This window comes from Rhamphochromis sp. 'chilingali' (assembly GCF_963969265.1).
Source record: "Rhamphochromis sp. 'chilingali' genome assembly, chromosome: 1".
Lineage (NCBI taxonomy): Eukaryota > Metazoa > Chordata > Actinopteri > Cichliformes > Cichlidae > Rhamphochromis > Rhamphochromis sp. 'chilingali'.
The window spans coordinates 47475595-47488839 of NC_137929.1; the positions used below are offsets into that span (position 1 = coordinate 47475595).

General features: G+C 43.1%; 1 protein-coding gene across 1 annotated transcript in view; it reads right to left on the minus strand.

Moving 5' to 3' along the window:
• The window catches only part of trpc5a (transient receptor potential cation channel, subfamily C, member 5a), a 109698-nt gene that overhangs the window by 24036 nt on the left and 72417 nt on the right, over window positions 1-13245 (minus strand). Inside the window, exons 11-12 of the mRNA XM_080877479.1 lie at window positions 12298-12498; window positions 6334-6455 (exon numbers count right to left, since the gene is read on the minus strand). Coding sequence (XP_080733605.1) covers window positions 6334-6455; window positions 12298-12498 — 323 coding nt within the window. The remainder of the gene's footprint in view (window positions 1-6333; window positions 6456-12297; window positions 12499-13245) is intronic.

Sequence of the window (13245 nt, forward strand, 5' to 3'; positions counted from 1 at the left end):
TATGGGCTAGTGACCAAAGGCCTACAAAGAAACCACTTCCTGTGCAGACGCCACCTTAGGTCCACTAATTACAGTCAGCGAAACCATTCGCCACTCCCTCGTTCTCTCTTCCCACACACAGACAGCGGTGCGTCTGAGGTCTGAAACAGTGAGAGCCTCACCTTCACCACATAGATGTCCTGACTTTGACAGTCACTGCATGTGGTATTGAACAGTGCTCTAATAAACCCTCAGCCTGCTCTGCCTAAGGACTGTTCTGCCGCAAATCCAGTTTCTCATTCTGTGCACTCGGAAGATAAAGGGTGGTGGCAGCGCTGATTTTTTTTAATACATTACCATAAAAGTGACTCTAAATTTAGGAAATTCACATGCTCAATGTGGCAATCTGTCTGAAGAAAAACTATTGTGTTTGTTTGGTTTGTCCTGAGTAGATCTCGGCACAAGTCAACGACTTTTGGTCTGACTGTGCTCGACCCAGAAACGCAGATATGGATATGGGCGATCGTGGCTCAAAGAGCTGGCAGTTCGAGCCCCGCCTCGGACAGTCTCGGCCGTTGTGTCCTTGGGCAAGACACTTCACCTACCGCCTACTGGTGATGGCCAGAGGGGCCGATGGCATGATATGGCAGCCTCGCTTCTGTCAGTCTGCCCCAGGGTGGCTGTGGCTACAACTGTAGCCTCCACCAGTGTATGAATGTGAGAGTGAATGAATAGTGGCACTGTAAAGCGCTTTGAGGGCCCCAAAAAGTGCTATATAAATGCAATCCATTATTATATATTTTATATATCTTTTTACCTGCACACAAAAGCATTTTTTCACTCACACAAAACAGTCATTAGATCCTCCATAACCTGTTTTTTCCACAACATCAGTTTGCAGAATCATGTTTTTAAAATCCAACATTTTTTAATCAATTACTGAACCAAGTGGAAAACAATCTAAAAGTACTCAGAGTTCCTCATTTGAATCAGGTGAATCAGAAACCCCGCAGCTTCCCATGCTGCTGCCGCTGCTGCTGTGGAAAAGAGAGAGATGCAACGAAAGTGTGCAAATCCGAGAGAGCGCCAGAGTTGTGTGTGAAAGAAAATAGATGGGGGTGTGCAGACTGTGAAAGGAAATTAGGGATTATTTACAACATTTGTGTGAAGGCAAAGAAAAGAGAAGGAGAGGCAGAGACAAACACGGTGAGAGACACACACACAGTGCACAGTGTAATCACGCTGACACATTAAAGGTGATAAGTGTGTGTGAAGTACAGATGAGCGAGAACAGGAGGAGTGGGGGGGACACCTGAGCAGAAACAGGAAGTGATCGTGTGAAATAACTCAGAAATGCTGATAAGTGTGTGTGAATTACAGAGCAAGGGAGCAGAACACACACGCAGGAATGCACACAGACACACACGCTCTTGAATGTTGATGCAGGCTGCGTTGCCCGCAGGGCTGCGATCGCTGTTTGCATAATGCGTCACTCTCAGCCGTCATCGCTGTGATCTGCTCGCTAGTTTAGCTCCAGTGTGAGGCTGATTTCTTTCCCCCCAGACTCTGGATCCACCACGTCAGCGCTGATGTACAGATGAGAAGCTTTGATCAGCGCGACATGTTTGTCACTTTGACTCAAGGTTTGCTGAGCGCGTTTATTCTTTTTAGCGACACAGAGAAGAAGAGTTACCGGTAAAAAAACCCTCGTGACTTTTGCACTTTGACCATCAAATAGCCGCATTAAAAAAAACGAGCCCCCCCCAACTTTGCATACTGGTTTCAAATGTTTGCAAATCAATAAAATTATGGTCATTTATATGCACAAAGATAAAATAATATACATTTTTAAGCCTTGTCTGAAAAAGGTGTAAAGATTGAGCCGAACACTGTAATTAATTATGACTGCAACTCCTACAGAAAGGTGTTTTGTGCTTTATTTTGCTCCAATTTTTAGGTGTTTATTGTTCCTGGACTATGATGGGATTTACTCCCCCAGAAGAAAATGGACTCCTAATGAGCAGGTGTGGCGTGGGTGTGGTCCTTGGCCAGCTGCAGAGGAGGCGTGACGCAGTGAGCTCCCGGGGCGGCGCAGGGGCGGTGTGTGGCCGCGGTGCTGGAGTCCCTGAGGCAGGCGGGGCTCACGGCCAACCCGAAGAAGTGTGCGGTTGGACGGAGGGAGGTACAGTATTTGGGGTACCACTTGGGGAGCGGGCAGGTGCGACCTCAAGTGGAGAAGACGGCGGCGATTGCATCCTGCCCGCGTCCCAAGACGAAAAAAGAGGTGAGACGGTTTCTGGGGCTGGCCGGCTATTACCGGCGGTTCGTCCCAGGGTTCGCGGACCTGACCAGCCCCCTGACTGATCTCACCCGCAAGGGTGCCCCAGATCTGGTCCAGTGGACGGAGCGGTGCCAGGCGGCGTTTGTGCAGGTGAAACGGGCTCTCTGTGGAGAGCCGCTGCTGTTCACACCTAACTTCTCCCTCCCTTTCTGTCTGCAGACTGACGCCTCGAGCAGAGGGCTGGGGGCCGTTTTGTCCCAGCAGGTGGGGGGAGTTGACCGGCCGGTCGCTTACATCAGCCGGAAGCTCACGGACCGCGAGTCACGGTACAGCACCGTAGAGAAGGAGTGCCTGGCGATCCGGTGGGCGGTCGACTCCCTTCGCTACTACCTCCTGGGCCGCCCGTTCACCCTCTGCTCGGACCACGCCCCGCTGCAGTGGCTCCACCGCATGAAGGATGCCAACGCCCGGATCACTCGGTGGTATCTGGCCATGCAGCCCTTTAAGTTCAAGGTGATCCATAGGCCGGGCGCGCAGATGGTCGTGGCCGATTTCCTCTCTCGCTCGCGGGGGGGGGGAGTAGGTTCGGCCGGATGGGCCCCGGCCTCAGTCGGGCGGTGGGGATGTGTGGCGTGGGTGTGGTCCTTGGCCAGCTGCAGAGGAGGCGTGACGCAGTGAGCTCCCGGGGCGGCGCAGGGGCGGGGTGAACAGGTGTGCTGGGATCTGACAGTGATTGTGTCTCTTCATGTGTTGGCAGTGACAGACGGAGAAGGAACGTGACAGCAGAGAAAGAGAGCGCGGAGTACATGTGTCCACTACAACCCGAGCTTAATAAAAAGTTCTGCACTGTCAAAAGTCGCTCCGGCTGGTATTTCTTGGGTCCACCGTTACAGCAGGAAACATTTTCCAGTGATTCCAAAGCAGGGATTGACCAGTGAAAGTAATTCTGACGGCCTGCGATTCATAGACTGCATAGAAAAGATGGATGCAGCCACCATAACATCGTGCCACTGGCTGCTACATCCCTCCTTTGAAGCCACAAATTTGCCATTTGGGCTGACATCTTATGTTATTAAAACTACATGTGCGAGATGAGGACGGGTGGCTTTAATCTGATTGAGAGACACTACACGCTGTTATAATAGCGATTTGTCAAGGATAAGCTAGGCCTGCCCTAAAGTATACCCTGCTTTATCCTCGTTTTGGACTAATGAAAATCATAAAGTACATGTTAAACATCATGTTGTATCATGATAAAGTCTAAAACTTGTGACTGAGACCATCAACTCAGCAGGAAAGTAATCACTGAGCTCATAAATCAAGTGAGACTTTATGCATCTGATATGATTTAAGAAACGATTGTAGTTCAGGTTAAAAAACAAAACAAACACCTTTTATAATAATAACCCCAAGACAGCAACCTCCTCACTGCTTTATCAAAGCTGCCTCCTCCCTTACTTGGGTGAATGATGAAAGAGGCCACACAAAGCACATCCAGTAGTAAGAAAGTGTCAGAGAGAAGTTGTGTGCTACAGGAGAGAAAATAAAAAGTGACTCCTGACTTTCAAACATGTGAGCCTGCTCTGCTGTCTGTGAGTGTCCTGTGTTAAAGGTTTCGGTTAATAATTTGCTCTGCTGACAATTTAAACCAGATACAACCAGAAGAAATCTAAAAATCCCTGAAGATTATACTAGAAATGGCCACCTGCTGTGGTCTTCTACAGTTCTTAGCTGTGAGGAGTTAATATTACAACCAAGGCTGAGTTGAGCACATCTTCAAATAAACACTGGTAAGTAAGAAGCCATCTATGTCCCCTGTGAACGAACATCTTTGAACAGAGGCGGTGGTTTACAACAACTACTGTCTGCCGTCTATTATCCAGTTTTCAGATACCCACTCACATCCTGGGACATTTGACCTCAGGAAATCACATGATAGTGTGGGGCTTGGTCTTACAATGGGTTCACCAGAAACGTTGGCTGCTTGTGACCCACACCCATTTTCACACCTTGGCTCATATGATTAGGTAGAGGATCCATAGTGGGTCCATGACCCTCTTGGGGGGACACTCCCATAGGGCTCAAAATCTCCATTAATTGCACTTAGAACCGAAGAAGCTTCTCAGATGAGAGGTGAAACATCTTCAAGGAAACTAAAAGAAATGCAGATGTTTTTTTTCTCTCCAAGCTCCTTAGACTGGAAATGACATGTTCAGATTTATTTGACTTGAAAGTCTTGGTTAAAATGTAATTGTAATTGTTAATTCAGAGGGTCAGGAACTCCAGTCAGTTTCACTTCAGGCCACTGCAGTATTTCTTTAAAAGACCCACTCTCTTTGCCCAACAAGATAGACACCCTAAAAACAAACTTAGCTAAGGTCACAGTTTGACTTTTCAGCAGAAATAAAATCATTAGCAGCGTCCTGGGTCAAACTTTACTTGCATGATAATCTGTGGTTGAATACATGGATATCAAACATACCTCTCTTTTTACCTTTAATAAAAGCAGACAAAGTTTAGAGTGGGAGCTGTTGTTTTAGCATGGTCCTCACGGCCCTATCATTGTACCGAGGACTTTACTGTAATGGAATTGATCGCGAATCAATACAGCTATTATCTAAAACAAACCACTGCCTTGATCAATATTCAGACCACTGACTCATCTTGGCTTTCACTCTGTCTCACTCAGCACTGAGACTCTGGATCTCTGCTGAGCCTGTGAAAAGCTGCTGTATGAACAGTAACTCAAACTTGGCCTCTCCGTGAGTGAAACCTTGACTTGCCTCCACATTTACCGACCTCACATGCAAAGAGAACACGGTATTAATATTCCCCAAGTTCACTGAACAAGCCTGAGCTTCTACTCGACACCAAAAAAATCATTTCCATATCATTATCTGGTGCAACGATGCACAAGACGAAGGTCTGCGCGAATAAGACTTTGAATTGAGATCAATGTAGTACTTCTACACATTTGATGTGTGCAATAAAATAGTCACACATACATCTAGTGCAACTTAAATGGATGTGTACATCACTGTAACCTGATAGTTTCACAGTTCATTTTTATCAAACACTGAAGAGCAGGTTTAAATAAAGGTTTGTTTACAGAAAAATGACTAAAGAAATATCATTTATATTCAACTTAACACAGACAGGCAGGGCAATGGGTTTGTTTCTTTGCTTTAATTAAAAAAAAGGAAAAGTAAACCGGGTCTAGAAATGTACGACCATCGATGGAATTACAGAACGCTACAAAATACAGTAAGTACTTATGTTTTAATCTAAATTTCAAATAAGTTTCATTTTATTTATAAAACAATGCATTTGTTTTCAATTCTGACAGAGAAAATATCAGCTGGAATCAGATTTTTAACTCCCCGGGGTCAATCACATGACCGATTTAAGACGACACAGCAAGAAGATGCAGCGACCCATTTCAACTTGGGTCGACAGTGCGGACTTCAAACTATATACCAGTTTAGGCCTGTGGTGTACTTTGTTGTTTGCAAAACTTGTGTATAATTTTTTAAAAACCATTTCTATTTGCATTTCAAGTTATGAAGATGATTTGTTAAACATGTTTGTAGTTTTTACAGTAAAAAAATAACTTTTTCTACTCAGATTTTATGTTTGTTGTATATCAAAGGGTTAAAACACTGGAAACTGGTCTTAAAAATCCCATACTGGTCAGACTCTAGGAAATACCATCAGCTTTCTGACATGCCATGTTCACCATCTTAGTTTGCAGTGCTAGCATACTAACATTTGATTTAATTAGCATTAAAGACAATTACCAAATGACAATAGATCACCAAATTTAATTCAGAACATCAAACTTTAAATTCCTGGTATTGTTAGCATGACTAAAACAATAAAATGTGACAAGAAAATTATGGAAAGGTGGGAAAATTTAAAGCGCACTTAAAAGGAAAAAACAAAAAACAAAACAGTTTTGCAAAACCAAAAACCAGTATTTATACCAAACTGGTGCAGTTTCAACCCTTTTTCACTTCCTAACAGACTCTACACGTACTCAAGTACATGCAGATATAGTTGGAAATGGTACTCACGTTGAGAAGGCGTTGTTCTGCCTCTCACAGCGGATGCCCTTGCAGTTGTTGGGTTCCTCTGATGCCTTTGTTTCATAGTAGAAATACAGCTGGTTCAAACCATTAGCAAATGCTAACAGGACCTACACATAATGAAAAACACAAGACAAAACACATCAGCCCTGCACTTAAACACCTGATCTAACACATACTCTTAGCAACCACGACACTCCACCCAATGATTTTGCGCCGTCACCTCGAGACTCCACACATTAACCACCAACATATAATGAAATATAATACTGATTTCTCAATATCTGAAAGAAAAAACCCTCAATACTTTTTCATTTTGAAGTGAAGCTCTGCAAATATAACATTTCACTTTTATTACAGGGATTGACCTTTAGTGCCTCCAGGCCATTTTAAAACGCAGCTTTCATCTCAAACAGGAGAGAGCTAACATGAGTAGTGTTACATAAAGCTGCTACTGTGTGAACATGAAGTATTACGGCGTAGGTGCCCGGGGGTTGCTGGGATTGGTTTTAAGACTGTCAGGAGCAAAGCAATTCACACGTGGATTGTGTTGTACGTTAGGAGTTCCTTTGGGGAGGAATTAATGAGTTTCAGATGTAATGAAATGGGCTTTTAATGTCCTTCTACCGCCAATCAAGGATGCAGCATGCTGAGAAATTTGCTTGCTTTCATCATCATCAAAGATGCAGACAGTACTGGATAAAATGGAAACTTCAAAGCTGCTTAACAAGAAACAAAAGAGGGGTGGCCTGAATTCAATTCCTACTGACAACCCGATTGTTGGATGTCTTCCTATCGTTGGGAACGTGTAATAGGCTTGACAATGTTCAAGGTAAATCTGGATGTTTAGCACATGTAAAAAGCAAGTAAGACATCATACTGCCTGTGTAGAAAGCCGGATTGACTGAAATGTTGCATGTCTGTTTCATCAGATGTGTGTGTGTCTGTGTAGACACAGAACCACTTAAACATTCAGACCACACACGCGAGTATCATATTTATATCACGGGAGAGGGGGGAGCAATACAAGCACCACACCAAGGTTATTTCCCTCCACCTGAGACTGAAGAGTATTGATCTTGGCAGGAAGCTACAGTACAGGGAGTGCAGAATTATTAGGCAAATGAGTATTTTGTCCACATCATCCTCTTCATGCATGTTGTCTTACTCCAAGCTGTATAGGCTCAAAAGCCTACTACCAATTAAGCATATTAGGTGATGTGCATCGCTGTAATCAGAAGGGGTGTGGTCTAATGACATCAACACCCTATATCAGGTGTGCATAATTATTAGGCAACTTCCTTCCCTTTGGCAAAATGGGTCAAAAGAAGGACTTGACAGGCTCAGAAAAGTCAAAAATAGTGAGATATCTTGCAGAGGGATGCAGCAGTCTCAAAATTGCAAAGCTTCTGAAGCGTGATCATCGAACAATCAAGCGTTTCATTCAAAATAGTCAACAGGGTCGCAAGAAGCGTGTGGAAAAACCAAGGCGCAAAATAACTGCCCATGAACTGAGAAAAGTCAAGCGTGCAGCTGCCAAGATGCCACTTGCCACCAGTTTGGCCATATTTCAGAGCTGCAACATCACTGGAGTGCCCAAAAGCACAAGGTGTGCAATACTCAGAGACATGGCCAAGGTAAGAAAGGCTGAAAGACGACCACCACTGAACAAGACACACAAGCTGAAACGTCAAGACTGGGCCAAGACATATCTCAAGACTGGTTTTTCTAAGGTTTTATGGACTGATGACATGAGAGTGAGTCTTGATGGGCCAGATGGATGGGCCCGTGGCTGGATTGGTAAAGGGCAGAGAGCTCCAGTCCGACTCAGACGCCAGCAAGGTGGAGGTGGAGTACTGGTTTGGGCTGGTATCATCAAAGATGAGCTTGTGGGGCCTTTTCGGGTTGAGGATGGAGTCAAGCTCAACTCCCAGTCCTACTGCCAGTTTCTGGAAGACACCTTCTTCAAGCAGTGGTACAGGAAGAAGTCTGCATCCTTCAAGAAAAACATGATTTTCATGCAGGACAATGCTCCATCACACGCGTCCAAGTACTCCACAGCGTGGCTGGCAAGAAAGGGTATAAAAGAAGAAAAACTAATGACATGGCCTCCTTGTTCACCTGATCTGAACCCCATTGAGAACCTGTGGTCCATCATCAAATGTGAGATTTACAAGGAGGGAAAACAGTACACCTCTCTGAACAGTGTCTGGGAGGCTGTGGTTGCTGCTGCACGCAATGTTGATGGTGAACAGATCAAAACACTGACAGAATCCATGGATGGCAGGCTTTTGAGTGTCCTTGCAAAGAAAGGTGGCTATATTGGTCGCTGATTTGTTTTTGTTTTGTTTTTGAATGTCAGAAATGTATATTTGTGAATGTGGAGATGTTATATTGGTTTCACTGGTAAAAATAAATAATTGAAATGGGTATATATTTGTTTTTTGTTAAGTTGCCTAATAATTATGCACAGTAATAGTCACCTGCACACACAGATATCCCCCTAAAATAGCTAAAACTAAAAACAAACTAAAAACTACTTCCAAAAACATTCAGCTTTGATATTAATGGGTTTTTTGGGTTCATTGAGAACATGGTTGTTGTTCAATAATAAAATTATTCCTCAAAAATACAACTTGCCTAATAATTCTGCACTCCCTGTAGTGAGGTCAGCAACACATAGTGATGTGGTGGTGCAGAGACTGTTCTGCTAATCAAGCTAACCGTGCCATAAAAGAAAAAGAAATTAAATCTGCCTTCGAGAGAAGAAGGCTGAAGGGTTCAAAATTCACTGATGAATTCAAAGAGCCTGGTTCAAGAATTTTCAGCTACCTGCTAGCTGCAGCTTTGTCCTTACTTCTACTCTGCATGGTAGTAAGGGTGGGAAGGTGTGCTGTAGAACTGACAGATGGGTTCAAGGTGGGGGTAAGATTATATCAGACATCAACTCTGAGCCATTCTTGTTTGCAGTGGTGATGGAGAGGCTGACAGATGAGGTCGGGAAAGAGATTCTGTGGACTCTGGTTTTTACACACAACACTCTGATCTGTAGTGAAAGTAGGGAGCAGATGGAAAAGTGGCTGGAGAGGTGGAGGTATGTGTTGGAGACACGAGGAATGAAAGGCAGTAAGCAAGACAGAAATCATGTGTGTGAATTAGAAGAAAACAGATGGAAAAGTTGACGTGTAGAGTGAGTGAAGGTAGAGGAGATTAAATACCACTCAAAGCAGCAGCCTTTTAGATAAAATTGAAGTGAATGCTAATGTGGGTTCTTAACTTCAAAATGAACTCACTAATACAATTAGAATTCAAAAGACAAAGGCTGAGCATCCATCTATACATATTCTGTTTATGCAGTTCAGGGTAACTGGGGGACTGGAGCCCATCTCAGAGGTCAGGACGGGCTCCATCCTGCACAGAATGGTGGGCGATCGTGGCTCAAAGAGTTGGCAGTTTGACCTTCTTTCCTCCTTTATGTTGACTTACTTCTGATTGGCTGCCACTCATAAACCGAACATTTGAACAGAAGGTAGGTGGGGCTACTATGCTCATAGTCAGGGATGTGGGCCTGAGGGTGCATATTAGGGAGATCCCCTTTCAATACATAACATTTACAGCAGCCTGAATCCTGACCTTTGGCTTACAAAGACTTTTGAATGCATTTAATATGAGCATCCACCACTCAAACAGTGCATGTAATAGAAACTCAGTACTGTTGCTGCTGCAGTAACTTTAATATTCAATATTTTTTCCTTCATTGTGTGGAGCTGGAAAAGAGAACATGATGTGTCCTTGTAGCAGGGAGTGTCCTGCTACAGAGTGAGTCAGATGTTTTCTAAGTGAACATAATTACATTATTCTCCTCTAGAAAATAGAAAAAAATATTATATTGCTATGAATTATATAAGCTGCAACCAGTACTAAAATATAAGATGATTAAGTGATGGTACAGTTTATTAGATCACTGGCTCTCTCAGTCTGCATGTCACACTGTCCTTGGAAAAGATGCTCGAGCCCATGGTACTTGGAATGTATCAGCATGCAAATGTATGACATAAATAAAATGCTGTTTTGTTGTACTATAGGTTTCTGAGTGCTCACTAGAATCAACACTTCACTGCTCTCTGGTCAAGGCCCTGCTTATTTAAAATGATAAAAACCCCAAGCTTGAGCCTTCTTTTCTTAGCAGACACACACCAAACTTGTCATGTATTGCTAAGATCTTAGCAAAGGCTGTGGATAAGGAGCTTATAGCGGTTTTAGATAAAAACTGTATTCTTGATAAATGTAAATCTGACTTTCGCAGCGCTCATTCTTCTGAAACAGCTCTTTATACAGTGTCCATGCACAGTGATGCAGGAGGATGTTCTGTTTTGCTGATGTTGGACTTTACCTCTGCTTTTGATACTGTTGGACATCACATCTTGTACAATAGGGTAACAATAATAGTGTAATAAATCACTGTGTGGGTGCATCAGGATCTGTGTTGAAGTGGTTTGCATCATAGCTGCCTGAACAACGCTTTTCTGTGGCAGTTTCTCATACAGATCCTTGTTTTCTTCTCTTAGCGACAGTGTGCCACAAGCTTCTGTTTTTTAGCCCTTATTGTTTGTATTACACCTGCTCCCTCTTCAGCACATTTTGAGCATCTTTAAATGCATTTGTTACCGCTGCTATGCAGATGACATTCAGTTATGTATCTTTTTTACGCCTCAAGATGTCTCTAAGCTGTAGATCCTGAATAGGATCTATTAAAAGTTAGGTGGCTGACAACTATCTCCAACATAATGAAGGAAAAACTTATTTCTTTGTGTGTCCCTGATGTATTTGTGATTAAGATAAGCTCTTGGACCCCTTGTGACAATTGCTAAATCCTCAATGGGGATCCATGGTTCAACTTTATACTTGTTTTTAACACTTAAGTGTCACATTGTGTTCCATTTGTGTGGAGATTATTATAAATGCATTTATAATTGGTGTACTGTAATTCAATGTCTGCTTGTCTAAGCAAAAACTAGTTGAAATCTCTGCAGGTTGACGTTGACCTTTCACCTCTATATGCCCCAAATAGGTCCCTGAGGTCATGTGATCAGGGCCTCGTAGGAGTACATCATTTGAGGCTAAAAACTAAAGGAGAGAGCTTTTCTAAAAGTGGCCCCCAGACTGCGAAACTCTCCACCTCTGAGCTTGACATCTCTGGATTCAGATCAATTAAAAAAATGAAGACCCCCCCCCCATTTAAATTTGCATTTAATTAAGGTTTTTTTTTAATGCATAACAAAAGTAATTTTGCATAAATGTGCTACAGAGGACAGTTATTATTGTCAGGTTTATATTGTTCATTGTCATTTATGCTTAGAAGTATATAATCATTTGTAGATTGAAAGAATGTCTCATCCTAGGAGGTCTGTAACAACTCTGTGTAGCATGAATAGGGGGGTGCGTTCACTCCTCTACAGAGTGTTCTAGCATAGATCACACACCTCTTGGGATCATGAGCAAGGTTTTATCTTTTCTTGCTGATATATGGTAAAGCAAACACATCTATATCTGTTTTAGTATAAGTGCCTTTTGTTTAGATGAACTGCTGGACTTCCAGACCAGCAGGTTTAGGGAAGTCGTTTATAGGGTCACATTCTGACCCCCCCCCCCCCCACACACACACACACACTTACACAACGCACATGCAAGGTACTCTTTGTGTGTATGTAGACGTCATATGTTAATAAACCTATTTATATTCATGCAACCTCAATAACAGAGCAGTGTTATGGGGGAGCGGACGAGAGCGACTGGGGTCAGGCGAAGGAACGGCGCTTGTCCAGTTCCCTCCTGTGCACGAGAAACATGAAGAACTTTGCCTACTCGTGTCTTGCTCTTGCTGTGTAGTAGACCTGTCTTGAACGTTCCAGCGAATAGGTTTAAGCTACAAACCCATCAATTATGTCTTACCAGACAGTAAATGAAGAGAAATTTGAGGATGTCCAGAAGCATTCTTCCTAAGGAGATCTGCAGTGGCCCGAGGTGGGAGTTGGCGGTGAAGAGGGAGATGAGTCTGAGAGAGCTGAAGATGTTGGCAATGGCAAACAGAGCCTCGGCTATCAGCGTCGGGTGCCACATCTCCCACTCCTCCCTAGGCCGAGAGGAGTTATACTGAAAGAATAAAAGATAGGAAGGAGAGTGAGGCAGGAGGTGAGAGGAACAGCAGAGGAAAAGATTAATAATATATATATATATAAATAAAACATTTTTTCCATAGTAGCTGGAAGAACATTAGATGGGAACAATGATGTAAGTTTTTTCTATCCATCATAGAGGGTTTAACCTCACTGAGCTGAATGCTTAAGAGGCTTTTCATTTGCCTCTACCCCACATCTCAACTAAGTTTTATCTAAAATGACTTTGTACTTTTGTGTGTGTGTGTCTAATCTCACAAACATCACAGAAAATGTACCTCCGCCTCCACTCTCCTTTTGGCAGAGGAATAAGACCTTTAATGGTGTCCAGTCTCTGTGCTATATTATGCTAAATATCTCCAGACTGAGTCAACCTTGTGTAAAATTGTTATTATTATTATTTTTTCTGCAAAACTGGAGCACAAACGCAGGACAGAAGAGGCAGGTAAACTGAACAAAAGACAAATGATTTTCTAGTTTGCAAAGATCCAGTAAAACAAAGTTCATCTTTTAAAGTGAGAAATTAAAAAGAGTAAAAACAACACAAGGAAGACGCAGGACTTTTTATACACACGGTGACCTAATAGGAAACTTTTCACAACTTCCAGGGAAGCAACTGAAGCGACAACCAATGACAGCACAGGATACCATCGATTGGCATAAGATGTGGTCGTAAGTAGCCTACATTACATGGTTGCCTAGGCAACCAGAGCCTGTAATGTCT